The following is a 20,889-nucleotide window of genomic DNA, read 5'->3' as shown; positions in this document are numbered from 1 at the left end:
CCCTGTGACTTCATGTTGTTAGTCCCATTTATGAGTGAAAAGACTGAGGCTTAGAGAGCTGCCCAAGGACACCTACTCTTGGAGCTAGAATTTGAGCCCAGATCTGTCTCCGAAGCCTGCCTGCTGTGCCCTTGCCCAGTTGTGTATACACTGCCTTTCAAGTCAGACATGATCATTTTAAACTTTGTTTTATTGAGGTAATATTTGCTGAGTGTGACTACTACTGAGTTATTAGCTATTCTTAGGCTAATAATGGAGCAGAGCTCCTTAATTAAAGGAAATGAAGACCTCATTAAGCCTTGTTGGACTAGTCAGTGGGCAACAATGACTTTGGTGGCCTTAGGCCAGCCTTTTCCTTCTGGGGACCTCCTAAAAGCCTTAATTCCTGCAGTGCATTGTTTGGGCTGCTTGCTGGTGAGGAGTTCCTGGCAGTGGTGTCATAGGCATTTACCTGGTGGTCAGGTTTTTCTGCTCTTAGAGCTCTCATCTCACCTTTATTACTTGTATTTGTACAGTATCCATGTTAGTCAGAACCGTAGGAGACTGCCAGAAATGCCTGTCTCTTCGGCCCCCCAACTCAAGTTTCTGTCCTTCAGTACTTTTCTGATTTTTCCAGCTAGATGTAATCTGATCTTCTTTGCTTTTGTTTTTATTGATGAATATTTATAATAGCCATTTATCTTGAATCTCTCCAAACCCCCTTTACCTACCACAATCACTACCACTTTAAGTTCCTGTGAGCAGGAAATCTTTTATTATATGTAAATCCTTTAGCTGCCTTGTGCCACAATGTCTTGCACATAGGAAATGTTCAATAAAATATGTTGAATAACTTTACTATTGAATGTATATGTAAAATGTATTTCTAACTGGATTTACAGTTTTTGTCATCCCTTCTATGAGGGTAACATGTAGTCATTACCATAAAATAGGAAAGTGGAATATAAAAGGTACAAAAATCACTTGTCCTACCACTCAAAGACCATTAGTTAATTAAACAATATGTAGGGAAAATGTACTCAGTATTCAGAAATTAAGTCCTCTGCACTTGGCTGACTTATCCAAAGAAATTGTGCTCGTTTAAAAAAAAAAAAAAAAAAAAGCAGCAGCAGCAGCAGCTTTTGAGCCAGGGCAACATGTGACTCTTAACCTCTTCCAGAGGGTGGTATTTTAGTAAAGGCCAGCTCTTTTACAGAGGGGGTGAAGAAAGCAGGGGGTAAATTGTATCCTCTTCAGGGTTAGGTCAAGGATATACAGTTTAATTGTTATAAATATGAGGTTAACCTTTAAGACTAGAATTCTAGATCTAATCTTATAAACAGGAAAAATTTTCTCTTAATCTAAAGGGCCAGTACAAATAGTCACCCATCAGACAACTGGACTTTAATTGCTGTTACTTTCTTATTTAAATGTTGAATTATTAGGTGTTATATAACATTTCCTAATATCTAGAAACCAACAAGCCTAGTGGTAATAGGAGCCCTTAATTCTGTAACACACTAAGGGCCCCACCTTTGCTGTTCATAACCTTCCATAAGTGTGACTCCCGGATGATTTTTCTGTTGCTTCCTTCTGTCCAAAAAGCATTGCTAATGACATTGAGCATTTCGGGAAGATACTATTGCATCTCAAAGGGGTGAAATGACCTTCTCTGTGACTTCACCTTCAACTCCACAATTTGTGTGGCAGGGAGGCAGTGATTCATATCCAAGTGTAAGATACCCAAGGTCCCCAAGCTGCGGTTGAGCCAGAACACATTAAAGTTAGCACTAAAGTTAGAAGAACACTTTTATTTTTAAAAGATTGACTTTTGAGTTTCTTTGTCTACACCCTATCATTTCTTAACCCTCTTTATAGTATTTTCACTGCTTTTTAAGTTAAAGCAATTGCCCAGAATAGTCTGGAAATTACCATCTCTAGTTAAGGAAGTATTCCAGACAATGGGTATGAGTGTATGTATATATGTATGTGTGTGTGTGCATTTTAACTACATTAATTACATAATTTCATGTTTACTGACTAGCAAGGAATAGCTATTCTGTTTCGAATTCTAAGTCATAAAATGGACTGTTTATTCCTGCTTTGAGCCCATATTTGAATTTTGTTAACTGTCCTGGACAGTTTTGTTTTGTTTTAGCAGAATTTGTGTTTTGCTTATAGGTTCCATTTTCACATGTTTTATCACAGGGTTGAACCTTTCTTCCTTCCATCCTTTCACATCCATTGCCTCAGCTTTTGAGTTAGCTGTTCTGCTGAGGTCTTGAGTTCTTGACGTAGACTTGGTGTCTGGAGAATGAGAAGATGCAGGTTCCATTGTGATTAATGCAGAGTGGTTGCTTTGGAGAAACTTCTTGCAAAGGAAATATATCATTTGCCTGTTACAGCAGGAAGAACATCATACTTTATGTAATTTCACCTCTAGAGGACTGAAAGGACTGTTAGTCAAAGCAAATTGTACTTTTCTGAATAACTCAGGTGTTGAGTATGTTTTTTCAGTAATCCTGCTTTTTTTCCCTTTGGGATAATTATTTGCAGATACATTTCACAGTCCCTAATCACAGGAGAGTGAAACAGTTGAGGCTTCAGAAATATTGATACAAATGCGATCTGTTCCATTGGATAGAAATTGAATTTATACTCTGATCTCGTTTTTCTCTAGTTGTAAAGCTTCATGTTGTGATGTCTCTAGACAAATAAGGTTGACTTTGAGAACACTAGATTATAGATTTGAAGAAGATCCTCGGCGTCTGAAAAGAAGCCAGCTGTAACGATGCAATAAATACTGCCTGACCAGCTGCCTCATTAGAGGAACACTTGCTGCAGAAAGTGTAAAACCAGATTCTTATCCCTCTGAGTACAGAGGGTCTCATGTGACTTTTATTATTCAACCCTTGTGATCCAACCAGATTCTTACTCAATTTCTCCTCTGGAGTTTCAATTCACTATCAAGTACCTATCCTAGTAGATAGATGTTTCACTGATGGAAAAACAATCCCTGTAGAACCTTCTTTCTTCATTAGAGGGTAAGTCTCCATGTCAAATGCTTCAAGATCATCAAAGATGCAGGAATAAAGCTGTTACCTTAGGGTACTGCTTAATGTTTGAAATTATGTCAGAGCCAAATTTTTCTTCACTGATGCTTATATTAAAATTGAAATTGAGTATTTATTCTCTGGGCATCACTTTCTTCTGTAAAGTGTTGGCTTTGTAACTACTTGCATGTCAATCTGAAGATCCAGATAGTTGGGAGGATTTAGGAAGAATGGACACCTCACAGTGATAGCTGATAATGGGGTACAGTGCTGGAGAGACTGAGGGTGATGTTGGCTTAGCTCAAAGTCTTTTAAGAAGAGCGTTTTGCAACTAAACAGTATGCCATACGCAATTGGAAAGATGGGAATCCAGTAGAGCAAAATTTTGTTTTTATATGATTGTAAGTTAAAAAAATAAATTAATTTGTTAATTAGAAAATGAAAATAGGCTGTTACTTTAGAATTTTCTTGTAATTATAATTTTAAATTAATTTTTAAAAATGTTCTTTTCAAAAAAAAGATATATTTAAGTGATGGGAGATATACCAGATTTACTCTTTCTTCCCTCTTAACTTTTCACTTAAGAAAAACTGTCCATGGAAAACATAAAATCTTATATAAAAATCATAAATATTTTCTAGCTGATTATTTTCCACTTCATAAAGCTGACATTTCCACATAAATGGTACAATTAAAGGAAACTCCTGTACCTTCTAGTTTCCTTTCCATCTTTTGGCTTAGCTGTTTCAGATGTGTAACCATTATCTTAATCTAATAACGGTTTTAATTGGATTTTGGGTCAGAGGAAACACTTAAACTAGATTGTGTGCTGACAGAATGTTATTAATGGGGACATAAGATGATTACAGTGAATTAAAGGAAATAGCTTCTCTATTCAATGCAAACTCTATCTTGGCATTCAAAGGCTTTCCAGTTAACTCAGGCCACCTTTCCAGCCGCATCTCTCTTCACATCTAAAGATACTGTTTTATTTTTTGTTTTTTAATTATATTTTATTGATTATGCTGTTACAGTTGACCCAGTTTTCCCCCTTTTCCCCCTCTACCCAGCACCCCCACCTCCCTCAGGCAGTCCCTACACCATTGTTCCATTGGGCCATACATATAAGTTATTTGGCTACTCCATCTCCTATACTGTCCTTCATATCCCCATGAAAGAAAAAGAAATTATATGTTCTGACAAACTGGATTACTTGGCTGTTCCTTAAACTTAATCAGCTAATCATATCTGCAATTGTATTTGATGCCTAGAGTAAGAATGCAGTTCACAAATGCCCTATTGGGCCAGGAACTCTCATTCCTAAGATAAGATGTCCTTGAATTAACTTCTTGAATTTACTACTCTCTACTCTCCCTGAGTATCTCACCCACCTCTCTGGTGTCAATTTTGGATCTTTGTCAAAGGTCTGTCTCTGATTGCCTTTCCAGCTGTAGGCAAGTAATTCCTGGCTTTATACAGAACATTTCCTCAAAAATGCCCTGCTAGCACCTGAAACTCAGAGCACTGGAGAGAAAATTCAAAATCTTCTGAAGGCATTTCCACCCTCCTCCTAACTGGGGAGTCATCTATTTAATACTGATTCTTGAAATTCAGAACCCTAGTGCTATAAAACCTATTAATAGTAGAGTCCAGATGTCTTTTGTATTTATTCCTTTGTATTTTCAGTGGTTGTCTATTCTACTTTTTTCAATACATCTAACCTAAAATCTTGCAGCTGACTCTACCTCTTATCTCTCCCACCCATTCTCTCCACTGCTATCAGAATTATTTTTCTGAACTATAGATTGGGCCCTGGCTGGGTGGCTCAGTTAGTTGAAGCATCATTCCCTACACCAGAAGGTCCAATTCCTGGTCAACGCACATACCTGGGTTCAATTCCTGGTCAAGGCACATACCTGGGTTGCAGGTTCGATCCCCTGTCGGGGTGCATGTGGGAGGCAAGCAATTGATGTTTCTCTCTCCCTAAAATCAGTGACCATATCCTCAGGTGAGGATAAAAATATATGTATATGTATATTAGATTATATCACTTGTACCCAGAAACCTTGTTGACTTTTTATTATCTGTATCAGTTTTGCACAGTAGCAATGTACTGTTAAGTACATATGTAATTTTCAATTTTCTAGATCCCATATTAAGAAAATAGTTAACTTCAATTTATTTAACCCAATATATCTAAAGTATTTTAACATGTTCAGTATGAAACTATTACTAAGACATTTTCTTTTTCTGGGGGGAGGGGTACTATGTTTTTGGAATCCAGAGTGTATTTTACATTTAACAGTACATCTCAATCCAAACTAACCACATTTCAAACTCAGTAGCCACATGTGACTAGTGGCTCTCATATTGGATAGCACAGGTCAGTAGCATAAAGCTTAAAGTTCTTGGTCTGCAGTTTTGGGCCCTCCATAATTTCAGCTACTGCTCTCCATATTTCAGCGTCTCCCCGCTCACCCAGACCCCAGCTACACCTAATTGTCTTTTGTTCTTTTCCTTTCATTACTCTCCTCTGTCTGTGGAAATCTAACGTACCTTCCAGGGCCTCATCTGAAAAGCTACTTCCTGAGAGAATCACGTCTTGCTCCATTCCCGCAGTGCCCATAAGCATTAACCACTTGCTCTTGACCCTTCTGTAGCAGCACTAATGGGAGCCATTTGTGAGTGAGTAGTCTGGCTGCCAACTAGAAGGTGAGCTGCTCAGAGGTAGGATATGTCTCCCTCAGCTCTGTGTTGCCTCGTGTTCTCAGTAAACCTCCATTTGCTCTTAGGGGTATTTTTTACCTTTGCTGTTTGATATCTTTGGTCTCTTAAGCAATCTCTCATTTAATGGTGGTTTTCTTTACCTCTAAATGAAATTTCCCTTTTTATCTGGATCAGTTCCACTGTTTAAAAGGTATTCTCTTTGTGGATTGAAGCTTTTGCTTATGCAAAAGGAGAAATATTCATTTCCTTGTAGAAATAATTGCCTAATATGAATTAAAGTAGATTTCAAATGGGTATGTGAAAAGTTATTCTGGTTTTAGCCTGATTCTAGTCCCACATATAACTCTTCGTGTTATATAACTTGTCCTTTTTAAATAAATTATATATGTATCCTCAGGCTTCCCCAGACACGCAGAGCTTTACTGAAAAGTTTATCTGCTTTTTGACTCTCCTTTTCCCCTAAAGAGATTTAGCCAAAGGAGACTTGCCTGAGTTCTTTTTCCCATATAAAAACAAACAGGTGTCTGAAAGGTTGCACTCTATTCTGGGAGAAATCTGATTATGTTGAAGGGCTGTGTCAGGTCAAACTCTATAACCTGCTGACAGATTATTTAGTGAGTGCCAGGATCAACCCTCAACACTATCTCAGATTTTAATAGTTTTCTTGTGAAGGGCATCTGTAGATAAACCAGTTTGTGTTTGAAGTTAATTGTGGCTCTTAGATCAGAGATTGGTTGAGAATAAATTCTATCCTTGAGCAGGCAGTATGAAAAGAATGAATGATTCATCAGATGGAGTTGCAAGGATTATAATTGCATTCTGTGCTTTAACACAAATTGTAGCATTTAAAACCTTGGTGAAATCTTTCCCCTAGTGATATAAGAATTCTGCAAAGAAGTATCTATTAAATAAACTACCTTAAATTCTCTTAAGAATTTCTACCCAGTTGGGTCAAAAATGAAAAAAAGTGATACTTCTTCATGGTAGGAGTAGACCTGTCATCCTTGATGCTTCTGTTTCCCCCACCACTGCTGCCCCTAACGCCTGCCCGATCCAGTTCACCTGTAAGTCCTGTGGTTACACCAGATCCCACATCCCTGCCCTCTTAGCTGCACTGCTGCTATTTCACGACTGAGCATCTGGGACTCCTGACTCATCCCTTCTTTCTACTTTTGCTCTCTAGAGCAGGCAAAAGGATCTTTTTTCTTATTATCATTAAACTTTGTGTAATGGAAATTTCCAAATATATGTGAAAGTAGAGAGATAAGTATACCTGTCTCAACTTCATCTGTCCCCTCATGGCCATCTTGTTTCATCTATTCCTCCATCGCTTAACCCCCTACCCCCACCCCTATTATTTTGAAACAAATCCCAGACATCTGATCTAATCAACTGATGTGGAATTGTCCCAGAGTGAAATTTTGCTTATTGGTTGGCCACATACGGTGGGGAAGTTGCTGCCCCAATAGTAATGTTATTTGTTACCCACTTTACTGTCCTCCAGTTCTATTTTCCTCTTTTTTTCCCCCTCAGGATGTGTTTCATTTCTGTTTGATAAATGCCCTCATCAGAAAAATACTTTCATGTGTTCTTTTCACATTAAACCAGTTTTTCAGGGATTCTTATACAGGCACTCTCCTACTTTTGTACCAAATATGTTCTTGAAAATGTGTGTCAGAGTTGAATGTATAAAAGATGTAAGTGTATGTGGGGAGTATGTTTTATGCTCAGAAATCCTTAAAAGTTATAAAATGCTTTCTTTTAAAAAATTTTATTTATTTATTTATTTATTTATTTATTTATTTATTTATTTTTAGTGAAAGAGAGGGAGAGAAACATCTATGTGTGGTTGCTCCCACATACTGCCTACTGGGGACCTGGCTCATAACCCAGGCTTGTGCCTTGACTGGGATTCAAACCAGTGACCCTTTGGTTTGCAGGCTGGTGCTCAATCCACTGAACCATACCAACCAGGGCACAAGTTATAAAATTCTTACGTAATATTTTCATTATAAAAATCAGTACATGCTCACTATAAAAATAAAATTCAAGTAATATAGAACAGTATGAAGTAAAAACTAAAATCTCCCCATTTATTCATTGATTGCTTTTAGCCCCTTATCTCCAGAACAACTACTGTTAATATTTCTTTCTTTAAAAAAAGATTTTATTTATTAGAGAGAGGGGAAAGGAAGGAGAAAGAGAGAGAGAGAGAGAGGGGACCATCGATGTGCAAGACAAACATCGTATCAATTGCCTCTCACATGCCCCCAGCCCACCTGCAACCCATTGACATGTGCCCTGACTGTGAATCAAATGGGCAACCTTCTGGTTTGCAGGGTGGCGCTCAGTCCACTGAGCCACACCAGCCAGGGCTAATATTATTATAGATCCCTCCGGGAAGATTTATATATGGTCTTTCAAAACTTTAATTTTATATCTGACATTTTTTCTCTCAGTTTTTTAAAATTTAGTACACAGATTATTTTAATGTTGAACAACTAGCTTGGTGTTTTTGCAAAGTGGTTGACTAGCAGATGGTATGGTGATGACCTTGACATCGTATTGACTTCTTTGAACACTAGTTTCCTCTTGATAAAGGAGTCTTACACACACTGAACTCATCAACAGCTCTAGGGACCTGTGAAAAACCTCTGTGCCCGTGCGGTCCAGTAGAAACATAATGTGAACCACACAATCATTTGAAATTTCCTACTATACACATTAATTAAAAATAAAAAGAAACAGGTAAAATTAATAATGTATTCTCTTTAGCACATCATATCCCAAATATTATTTCAACATGCAATCAATATAAAAATTAATGATATAGTTTACCCTTTTTTTCATACCAAGTTTTCAAAATCAAGTGTGTATTTTATACTTAGAGCACAACCTCAGTTTGGATCAGCCCCATTACAAGTGCTCAGTGGCCACATGTGGTATTGGTTATTACTGGAAAGCTCATCTCTTTACAGGATAGTGGATGTCTCTGAGGAAAGAGGAAAGCAAAATGGGATATATTCTTAACTTTGTTCTTTATTTTACAGTTATCGACAATATTTGAAGTTGAAAGTTTGTCACACTTGGTGGTACTAATTATTGCAAGCTCTGGGTCAGTTGCATTGTCACTAGCATCAGTACTTTTCTTTCTTTAATCACTTTTTCATCCTTGTAAAATACAACAAAGATTAATAACACAACACTTCAATACAAAGATGACAGTCCTGCAGAAATTGAACACTTGGCTGGTAGGCAATGCCACCCTGTGGTAGCTCACATGTTTATTAATCAATATATGAAAAACCTAATTCTAAGTAGAGAATATGGCTTAGGAGTATTGGTGTATAATACATTAACCTTGAACGCTTCTTATTCTGAATTTCAGGGTATATATGTATATTGGTATGTAGTAAAATAAACTGTCAGGAGACGAGTAGGAATTTATGAGAAGTTGGTAAGAACATCCTTTAAAAGTAATTTTATTTATTTATTTATATTTTTATTTTTAATTTTTAGGGGTTGCAGATGGTGTAGGAGGATGGAGAGACTATGGAGTTGATCCGTCTCAGTTCTCAGGGACTTTAATGAGGACATGTGAACGGTTAGTAAAAGAAGGACGGTTTGTCCCAAGTAATCCCATTGGAATCCTCACCACAAGCTACTGTGAGTTGCTGCAGAATAAAGTACCTTTGCTTGGTAAGTAGATATCTATGTGTTTTCCTCTAAAGATGCCTAGGAGATGGTTAACAACAAAACCAAGAAAATTAACCAGCTTAGCCTTAAGCATAGTTTGATAAGCTATCAAATACTTACTGCTTACTTAAAAAATATTTACTGCTGCTTTTTGAAGGAATACAGATAGGTACAGCCACTGTGGAAAACGATTTGGAATTATAGAATAAAGTTGAACATGAACAGATAGTATGCCCAGCAGTTCCACTTCTAGGTCTGTAGACTAGAGATACTCTTAATGCATCTGTGTATCAAAGAGTAGGTACAAGAATGTTTGTAGCAGCATTGTTTATAATAGCAGAAAACCAGGAACCACCTAGAAGTCCATTTACAGTAGAAAAATGCATTTAGAAAAGGAACAATTTAAAGCTGCATGCAATACTCAGGAATGTGTTGAGGGAAAAGAGGACATTGCAAAATACCACCTAAGAGTCTGATTCTATATTTCATGTTCAGAGAAATAAAAAAAGTAGACCTCTACTGTTTGGGATTCTAAAATATGATAAAAGAAGAGGGAAAAACGTGATTGTATAATTCAGGTTAGTGGTTCATCCAAGGGATGAAGAAAAGGATGAGGTCTGACATGTAAAATTCAGTTGATTACCTGTGGGGAGTTCAGGTTGCAGATAGATATCCCAGACGAATAGCAGTTAGCCGATTAGTTAGTGAAATAGCATGGCACAAAATAGATCCCTGTTAACCTTGTATTAGAAAATGTACAGATACCTAGTGTTTATCTGGTATGCTAATGGCGTATCCTTTGACCAAGCTTCTACATTTGTTTGTTAAATGGATTCCTGGAAACTTACCCAACAACTTACCCAGCCTCTAAGCAGACTTTCAGAAAGGGTGCTACTAAATTTCTGCTAATTACCAGCATTTTTCTGGTTACTAGAAGGCCCTCCCTCCCAGTTACCATCCACATTTAAAATCAGCCTCTGTTCAGTGTTAATGGAGAGCTCCACATTGTAGAATTTTGCCTTCGATTTAAATCCATAAGAAGGGGTTCTTTTCATCATGTTGCTGTCTTCTCTCTTCTCTGTGCTGTGATTAACAAGCTTGTTTTCTTTCAAAAATCTTGCCTTGAGGTTTCAACATACCACTTCATCTTAATCTGCTATTTTGGACATACAGTTTGGAGCTTGCCTGGCACAGTGAAACATCCTAGATTCTATTTCTAGCACCTCTGTCAACTTGCCTTATGGCTTTGGACAAGCCACTTAACCTCTGCCTGCCTTGTTTCATATGTTTAATGGAGAGACCCTGGTTCTTTGTTTTGGTTTTTTGTCTCCTTTTCCGTCCCTCCCTCCCTCCCTTGAAAAGGAACAGACTTAAAGCTTCCTGAGCACTCAGAAATAGGCTCTTAAGGGAAAAGAGGACATTGAAGAATGCCATCTGATAGCCTGTAGACACAGATTCCAGAGGCCTACGTAATTTCTTCTCCTAAAAGACACATTGAAATAATCTTTTATTACCACGTTTGACACATATATACTTCTTTCTTACCTAATCTACCCATCTCTAAGCAATTTGTAACTAAATTTTAGCATATTTTTGTAAAGACTGCTGAGTTTTACCGAACCTCAATATAATTGCAAAAAATGATAATTTACAATATTAGGTAATTTTTTTTTAATCCAGCAATTGCTAAAAGCCTGTAACACTGCCAATATAAAGGGCAAACTGACAGCAGTAACCACTTACTTCTTGAGAGTATCTAGGTGCTTTTAGAACTGGGTTGGCATAACAGGCTAATTGTTGACATATGAAGGGAGACCCAAAAGTATCCTGGAATTTATTTATAAAAAATGGTGTATTTATTCTTACATGTTTAAACTTCAGTTGCCTTAAAAGTATTCTCCATTTGATGCAATACACCTATCAACACTTTTTTCCACTGCTCAGAACAGTTTTTTAACTCATCGATTTTGGTGCCTTTTAGTGTTTGTGCCATTTTTTCTTTCATTTCTACATCAGCAAAATGTTTACCTTTGAGGACTTTTTTTCATGGGGGAAACGACCTCGCTGGTGGCGAGACCTGGTGAATAGAGAGGATGGGGCATAGGGGTCATGCTGTTCTTTGGTCAAAAACTGCTGAACACTCAGCATGGTGTGGCCAGGTGTGCTCATTAAATTACCCCCATGAAATGGGCAAAGCATTGAGAGTCTTCAAAAAAAATTCTCCAAAACCAAACAGACTCTTACAATGACGCCAGCCGGTACACTGATACAGATAGAATCCCAAAACACTCACCTAAGGGGGGAACCCTGTACTACAAGAGGCCAGCCCTCCAGAAGATAATTCGGGGTTTTTGGGGGGCCCCCTTGTATATTTTCTCAGAAACCCTTATGTAGATTTAGGTCTTACGAAACCAGCATATCTTAAGAATTTGAGGGGTTATTCCTCCCTCTGTTTGCTATGCAAAAGGCTTAGTTGTAGTTTATGAGATAAAGAGCTGGGTGATAAAAACATTTCCATGTTAGCGTGAAGGATTTGCTGGGGGGCCTGCATGGATCGGTCAGTCATCTGGATGCTCATTGCTGTGGTGCTCAGCATCTCTTTTCTTCTTTGCCTGCTTGTTCCTCTACAAACACCTAAGAATGATAAGCTCTTCTCCCAGTATTAGGCTGTTAGAGCCTGCACCAATGCACACGTCAGTAATTTGAAGAGGCAGGGGTGTATATACTCCAAGCCCAGATGATTCTGTGAGACTGGACTTGCCTTTGTTGGTACTTCTTTGCCTATTAAAACTCCTTCACTGGTGAGGACCTATTTGGTCATTACTGGGTACGTTACTGACACAAGTGTAGCAAGAAAACGAGGGCCTGGGTTTGTCAGTTAGTAATAATGAATCAACATGAGTCCTTACTGCAGCAAAAATTTCAAGGCTGTGCTACTCATCTGTCATTTTTTTTTGTTCTCAGATTAATTCCATCAGCTTTCAGATCTTTTGTATGATGATTCTATTAATGATAAATGATTGGAGTTTCTCTGCATTGAGTTAGGAAGGAAGGGTATTTGGCAATCTTAGCTCTAAGTAAGCTGTGGAATAGGTTGTCTGACAGCACTGCCAGTTAATTACAGTACCTGTGTTTTTCTCTGACATTTAATGAATAAGGACTAGATAGCTTAACATTAGAGTGTCAGGTTAATACCTGTGCATATACTGTAAAAACAAGGGAATGGAATTTCTGAGCATTACAATGAGGCAAATGCTTAATTTTTTAAAAATTGTTGTATATTTTCATTTAGAAAAAATTAATAGCAAAAATTAAATTAGTGGTCATGCTCCCTGATATTTTTCTCTGTATGTTTGTGCATAGAATAATGGTAATAGGAATTGAATCTACAGTGTGCTCACAACAGCACCATGAGCTAGGTACTACTTTTCATCTTCAAAAGATATTTTGCTTTATCCACCATTATGTTAGAAAGAAACTGAGGCCTCGGCAGAATAAAGGACTTGCCTACTGGCAGTCACACAGCTAGAAAATGAGGGAGCTCTGGGATTTAACACAGCTGGCTCCACACCCTGTTTGTTTCATTTTGCTTATTAACTGTCATCTCAACGGTTTGGCCTTTGCCTACTATTGTTGGGGGGTTTTTTGTTTTCTGTTTGTTTTGTTATTTTACTCTATTATGTACAGTTCTTTAAGTTTGACATCGCTTTTTTAAAAATGAAACTTTATTAGCTTGTAACCTACTTGTTTGACTTGTTATCATCTTTCCTTTTCAAATATATTTCTCTTACAATTTAGTGGCTGTCAAAAACCTAACACTTATGTGTTATAAGTGTTTGACATGACTTAACTAATTTTACCCTCACAAACAATGCTATTAGGTAGTTACTGTTATCCCTATTTTTATAGATGTGGGAACCTCAGGCACTGAGAGGTTAAGTAATTTGCCCCAGGTCACACAGCTAGTAAGTGGCAGAGACAGCATTCAGACACAGCCAGGCTGACTTATTTAAGAGAATACTCTTCAGGTATTATGTGACAGTGTATAGCCTGCCGTTATATAGATGAACTGTAATTTATTCAACCAGTCCCTTAATTTTAGATGTTGAGGTTGCTTTCAATTCTTCCTGACCTTAAACAATGGTTTTGCACTTAAGTCCTATTTGCATCTCTGATTATTTTCTTAGAATAAATTCTCACCAATGAATATGCACATTTTTCAGGGCTATATTGCCTTTTAAAAAGGTTGTTTAGTTTTATTCTTTCACCACTGGAATGAGCGTGACCATGTTCGCTACACTCTTGACAACACCACACATTATTTTCTTTCGATTCTTGTTAAATAGACAAAATGGTTAGTAGTGTGATGATCATTTTTCATATATTTCTTGGTAAACTGCTTATTTTTCTATTTTGCCTTTTCTCTTTAGTTGTAGGTTTAAATTTTAGTGCTTGAAAGTGTTCTTACTAGTTGTACTTATGAACTGCCTTTCACTCTGGGGAAGGTCATGTGAGCTGCGTGCTGTAAATGTGCGCAGAAGCTTTTTGCTCTGCTTAGAATGTGGTCTCTTTCGTCTGAACATTAGTAGTCTCTGGAAAGTGAACAGGTTGATTCTACAACCTACCTGGGAAAATTAGTCTTGTTACTCCATAGCGAGTCAATCCCTAATAAAAGTTCTTCGTGACCTCAACAGATGGAAATCTGGTTTAAAACTGTCGTTATGTGCCCTGTCTTAAATGTTAGTGAATTTTGTGCAGAAGGTTTCCTGCTAGTGACTAATAAGAAATGTCAGGGAAATGTAACATTCTCATTCTGGCATTTAAGTATTAAAGCTTAATATTTCAACAACATGCTTTTGAGCATTTGGCATAGATTAATAGCACTATTGAAATGAAATAGTGTGGTTAAATACCAGCCATTTTTATTGTTTTCGATCTCTGCAAATGGAAGAATTCAGGTCATCAGTGGCTTGCTTACTATGTATCATACAAATCCCTTCTTTCCCACCATTTGGACCCTGATCAGGTTATTGATGACATTTGTTGGCAACATGGAGCATAATTAAGAAGGGTCCTTTTTATAAGCAAAGGAGGTTCGAATTATGACGTTACTCTTGGGGTAATTTGATAAAAATGTGTATACAAAGGCAGCCTGGGAAGAGAAAATCAATGGAGACCATTTTTGTTTGTAGGTAGCAGTACTGCCTGCATCGTGGTGCTGGACAGAACTAGCCATCGCTTACACACGGCAAACCTGGGCGATTCAGGCTTTCTGGTCGTCAGGGGTGGTGAAGTTGTACACCGATCAGATGAGCAGCAGCATTACTTCAACACTCCATTCCAGCTCTCAATCGCACCGCCGGAAGCCGAGGGAGTCGTCTTGAGTGACAGGTAATGGTTCCCTTCACTGTTAAGTGTGAATAGGAGGGTGTGGCTTATCCACTGGTTCCCTCCCATCCCCCTTAATCACAGTGGAGAGAGACAGCTTTCATTCTCATGTGAGAAAAGAAGACACATTGAGAATGTTCTTAATCAGGAGGACCTTTTAGATCGACTTCAAAAGATATTTTGCTTACTCTTGACTAGTGTATCTCAGTGGGTTGAGCATCATCCTGCAAACCGAAAGGTCACAGGTTTGATTCCGTCAGGGCACATGCCTGGATTACAGGCTGGGTCCCTGGTTGGGGGCCCATGAGAGGCAACTAATTCATGTTTGTCTCGTACACATTGATGTTTCTCTCCTTCTCTTTCTCCCTCCCTTTTCCTCTCTCTAAAAATAAAATCTTTTTTAAAAAAACGAAAGATATTTTGCTTAAACTTGATATTGTAGCCAAGTTGAACTCTGATAAACAACCAATAATTTGACAAGACAGTGAACATACTATTTCAAGTTTACAGAATATCAGTTTTTCATACCAAGACCAAGTGGTACATACAGAGTGTTAAATTGTGCTTGAGAAATGAGTCATTGTTTGTGCACGCCATTTGCTTGTGCAAGATTTTGCATACGTTACTAGGGAAGAGTTCAGACAGGCATTTGCTTTATTTATCAGAATTAAACTTATTGATTCTCATGCCTCCTGTTACATATAACAGATAGAACTTGCAGTCCATGGGCCAAGTTAACTTGCGGGAAATGGAATCAAAAGTGGTCTTGGGTGTGTTCTATGATGACCCTGTTGAGGTGGTCTCTTTTTCTTCTGATGCCTTCCCTCAGTTGATTTTTAAATTGTCAAGAGTACTTTTTAAGACCATGGGTACTTTTTTGAATCAACTTTCACAGTTTGTCTTCTCTAAGATCAGAGTACAGAATAAGGCTAAGATAGTCTCAGATTTCATTGCCTATAACAACCTTATAGTACCTAGCACAAATGTTGTGGATTCATAAATGTTGTTAACTGGGTAATAAACCTTTTGGAAAAATGGAAACATTCTAGTAGGTGCCTGTTGTCTCTATTTAATAGTTCTTATAAAGCCAGATCTTAACCCCTAACTGAGATTAAATGGTTACTACCATCTTTTAAACTGGAATGAGTATACCATATAATTAGGTATTCAGTATTGCTCATCTAAAGTCAGTAGTTGACTCCTAGAGAGAGGGAATCATTTTTACTTTCAGATTAAGACAGATTACCATAATTGGAAGAATGTTGGATTATGGGCCCTTCTTCAGTTGGCTGTAATACACATTAATATTAAGTATATTGGACTGGGGAGAATTCAGAACCCCAAGGCCTTGGTGGATATCAAGTTCAGCTAACAGTTTTTGGAGAACAGTGTTTTCATTTTCCTTCATTTGATTCTTCTTCTTGTGGATTCTGAGTGCTAGATCAGCCCTGGCGTATCTCACATGCTGTCTTTGGGAAAATCTGGTTAGGGTAGCATTCAGCCTGGCCTGCCAGCGAGGTGGAGGGTGCTCCCCCTGGAGCCCAGAGACAGCTTGCTAGCATGTGATTTCAGCTCATGTTTCAGTGCAGGCAAAAGTTTCCAGCAGCACAGTATGTTCAATCAAAATGGGCAGAACTGCAGCTGGCAGAACACCAAGCTCATGGATGGGAGTGTTGGGAGAAGAGGACAAACTGTCCAATGGTAGCGAGTCTCTCACAGGCAGAATAGCAGAGGACACTCCTGGGGAAAGAAAAACCTCAGCATAAAATAGAGCTTCAGGGCCAACCTGGTCATTAATCTAAACTTCTAGAGTCTGATTAGCTTCCAAAGACTGAGCAAATGTGAAGTGTCTTGTGCAGTTTCCTTTATTCTGCAGAATAAATCAACCCGGTTTCCACCAATTTTAGTCATTTTTCCCCCTGCTGTATCTTATCTTCTTAGCTCTTAGTCTGTCTTATCTATGAACTATTATTTTAACCTTACAGGTTTTCCTTTAGTAGCTGTTTTTACAAAATATTTGTTGTATACATGTATAGGTTAGTTTGCTCCTTGACAGACCCCATCACAGAACTTTTAGATGTGCTGCTTCTTTCCTCAGTGAGAAGCAGATGAACCAGAAATTTTGTCAGTGCACTTTGTGTAAATCCCCAGCAGGCATGGGTGGGTTGTTAGTTTTTATGTTTTTTGTCGCTTACACAGGTTTGGGGTTTTTCTGTCAAGCTTAGGGTGCTTTGGTTCTGGCCCCTCTCCTCTGGGTCAGTGTATGAATTGTTCCTAGCTCTTGTTCTCAAAGTGCAGGTTAAGGCAGATTGTCAGGTACCTCTCTCACCTTTCCTCACCTTGGAGGCCTGGAAGCGGTGAATCTGGCCTTTGGAAGTGGCTGAGAGGGCCATTAACTCTTTGAATATATTATCTTTTCTGTTCTTCCCACCTGGCTTCCCCCCCGCACCCGCCACCCCCATGCTATGTCTGTGTTCGTAAGGTTTTGTCAGAGGAAAAAAGTCTCCCCATCTTTCTTTTTAAAAGTTTTATACAGAAAGATAAAGTGCAAAATTTTCCTCCTATCCCTGCCCCAGCCACACATCCTTTCCTCAGAGTCAGCCACTGTTACCTGTTTTGCATCTGTGCCTTCCTCTCTGCATGAACAGTATATCACAGTGTTTGTTTTTCTCCCTAGTTTGGAGGGTCAGTTACTTTGTTTCTTTACTCATTTAGTCACTACATAGAGAAGACCTACTGTGGTCCAGGCACCCTAATAAATAAAAAGACATGCATGAGGAGCACTTTGTAAGCCCTGGGAGATAGATACACAGTCCTTACTTACCCTGCCAAAATAAGTTTCTCTTAGTAATATTAACATGGTATTACCAGTAATATACTAGTGATTAATAGTACTGTGGTAGTGCAGGTACTTCCTATGAATGAAAGCTTACAGGATTTGCATGCTTTCCTCCATGGTGCTCAGTCAGTTATTCCACTGTAACACAGCCTCCCAGAGCCAGATTCAAGTCTGCCAGGAAACAATGAGTGGAAAATGAATAAGAGAGGATGGAATGTGTCTCTAAAGAATTAGGAAATAAAGGCTCATTTGCACTAGGGTTTTAGAGGCATGTTAGTATCTGACTCAGAAAAGAACCCTCCTCCTTTTAAACCACATGTGACTAATTACCACACTCTCTTTTACTTGGTAATTTCAGTTAAGCTTTTGAAATATTTATATCAGAGTTTTTGATTAATTTTTTCAAGGTTAGGAATTTCAGAATGACTGGCTTTTATTATTGACTCCTATTATAAGTTAGTTAGTTTTTCTTAAAGCCTCATTACATTGTAACATAGTGCCTGTTGGAAACTTTGAATGGGATCTCTCAAGAGCTCTCTTTAACTGTGCCTGCACTCTGTCCTTGTCACAGCCCGGATGCTGCTGATAGCACGTCTTTTGATGTCCAGTTAGGAGACATCATCCTGACGGCGACAGACGGACTCTTTGACAACATGCCTGACTATATGATCCTGCAGGAGCTGAAAAAGCTAAAGGTAACTAGCTCAGAGGGTGGCCCTTGGAAACAGTAGCCCTCTCTGGGCAGTTGAGTTTTCTTGATTCAATTGTATTATCTCATTTTATAGTTTTAAAAAGGACTATTTTGTAAATATAGGAAAATAATAATAGTTCTAATCTTCCAAGCAGTTGTAAATGGAAATATTCACAAATGGATAACTTGAGGGGAAGAAAAAGGCTTCCTACCCAAGGTTTTATTAGGGTGGTAAAAGCAGGAAAAGTCCAACTAAGAAATTTACTATTTGCATTTGTTATTGTATTTTAATGATATTTAATAGTGTTGGCTCCTGGTCCTTTTCTCCTCTTATTCTCATAACAAACCTAGCAGGTTGTTGAGACCGGGAAAGATAGGCAGCTGTCATACAAAGCCAGCCAAGGCAGCACCGCAGGCAGCGAGGGGCCTTGATGTGACCTGAGCTGTCACCAGCAGCAACACGGTTCAGGCTCGCTCCGTACAGAGAGTGGAAGGAAGTGAAAATCGGTCTTTCCGTGTTCTCGTGGCTTTGTAAAAACAGTAACTCTGGGGAAAGTTAGTCTTTTCTCGTGCTTTTATCACTAACCAGTATAACTCTTGAGTAAGTTTTTAAATGTTTTAAGCAATATTTTTCTTACCTGTAAATTGGGGTACAAAAGGCCCTGTTTTACAGGTCAACTATGGTGAGGAGTAACCAAGACTGTGCATACAAAATCCTCAGTTCCAGGCCTCATCTGTGAGGTTCAGTAAAGACCAGGTACTTACAGGTAGTGGCACTGCACTTTTGTGTGGTGACAGGGTGGTAAGCAGAAGTGACACGTTTCCTGCCCTACTGGAAGAAGGCAGACAGTACAGAGAAAGAAATAGAGATGTATGGGGTGGTGCAAAAGTAGGTTTACAGTACACAAAACTCAGTTTATTCTGAGTCTTGTATTACTATTTGTTAATTATTGTATTTTCCATATGAACAACTGTAAACCTCCTTGTGCCCCTCCCTGTAATGTTGGTGGCAAATAAGAAAAAGCAGGGTGAAAATGATAGAGAGTAAAGAGGGCTGTTATTTTAGAAAGATTGGTCAGGGAAGGCCTCTCAACAAAGTGACACAGAAGCAGAGGCCTATTATTTATACTGGAACCATTCTGAGTCTCAGAATGTTAGAGCTAAAACACACCTCGTTTCCCATCCTGTTTTACTGTGAGGAAGTTGAAGCAGCAAGGGTAAGGGTGTGGCTCAAGATTATACAGCTAGGCAAGCATCTTCCTTCATGATATAAAGCTCTAAGGGTATTTGCATAGGGTGACTGGCAGCTCTCATTTAGAGAGCAAACTGGGGTAGGACAGGAGTGTATTCCTAAGCAAGGAAAATTCTAGGCTCATCCCTAAAGTGCTGTCAAAATTTGCTCTTTCAATCTCATCCCATTTTAGCAAAAATACCTTAAGAATTTCAAATGCGAAAAAACCCCACAGAATTCAAAATCCAAACTTCAGAGCCTCAGGCCACCTTGTAAAACCTGATTCACATTGTGTGCGGGCAGCACCAGGTCTCATTCAGTTTAGTTAGGGTGTAACATTTTAATGTCTCTGGCATAAAATGTAAAATGGTGGAAACTGTGATTAGATAAATGTTACTGTTTTAAAAAGTGATATTTTTAAGTTTACTTGAATACAGAAGTCATGTGAGGTATTATGGTAAAAATAACTCCCTCATCCTTCATCTTAGAATTCAAATTATGAGAGTATACAACAAACAGCAAGAAGCATTGCTGAGCAAGCTCATGAGCTGGCCTATGACCCAAATTATATGTCACCTTTCGCACAGTTTGCATGTGACAACGGACTGAATGTGAGAGGTAAGCATTCTTTAGGAAGGTCATAGGGACTAATTGGGAACATAGTAAGATGGGAATGTTCGGGGCTGTGGAGCGAGGTAAACTCGAGCACTGGGGTAAGACTGTCGGGGGGTGTTCTCCCAGCTGTGAGCCAGTGGCTTTGAGCAGGGTCATCAGGCCTCACCACTGGAAGACAAGAGCAAGTGCGTGTCATCATGTCTTCCCCGCAGAGGATGCCCTTCAGGACTGCACTTCAGAGGCGCACAGGCAGGCGGAACCTGAAGCCCTGTGCTGCCACCACCGCCCTGCCTGGCCTGAGCCCAAAAGGCCTCCACACTCTGCCTGGAGGGACTGGACATTCCCAGCAGTTGAACATTCTGCCCTTCACGGGTCTGACATTTCACTTCTCCCTTCCTCTGGCTTTGTGGGACTCATGGACAGTATTTGCCTGTCAATTGCCACAGCAGGTTTTGAGGAGGGAAGCAATGTTAAACTGTCCTTGCTTGAAGAATCCTACCTACTGAGCGATATGTAACTTTGGGAGCAGGCCAGCAGGCCAGTAGCTCCGTCTTAGAGGGCTGACATTGGAGGTATCATATCAGAACTCGTAGAGTTGGTCTGTTTCTTGCTGATGTAGTATTATGACATGTAAAGCATTTCTTAGCCCTCCAGGAAATAGAAAATAGAA

At 38.8% G+C, this 20,889-nt stretch overlaps 1 protein-coding gene across 1 annotated transcript in view; it reads left to right on the top strand.

Annotated features, from left to right (window-relative positions):
* The window catches only part of PPTC7 (protein phosphatase targeting COQ7), a 36,333-nt gene that overhangs the window by 11,160 nt on the left and 4,284 nt on the right, over positions 1–20,889 (top strand). The window contains exons 2-5 of the mRNA XM_054594109.1: positions 9,279–9,458; positions 14,648–14,846; positions 18,254–18,377; positions 20,093–20,222. Coding sequence (XP_054450084.1) covers positions 9,279–9,458; positions 14,648–14,846; positions 18,254–18,377; positions 20,093–20,222 — 633 coding nt within the window. The remainder of the gene's footprint in view (positions 1–9,278; positions 9,459–14,647; positions 14,847–18,253; positions 18,378–20,092; positions 20,223–20,889) is intronic.

The sequence above is a fragment of the Pteronotus mesoamericanus genome, unplaced genomic scaffold (assembly GCF_021234165.1).
Source record: "Pteronotus mesoamericanus isolate MK-2021 breed Mesoamerican mustached bat unplaced genomic scaffold, CSHL_Meso_final scaffold_507, whole genome shotgun sequence".
NCBI classification, from domain to species: Eukaryota; Metazoa; Chordata; class Mammalia; order Chiroptera; family Mormoopidae; genus Pteronotus; species Pteronotus mesoamericanus.
This window is presented reverse-complemented; position numbering and strand designations above follow the sequence as displayed.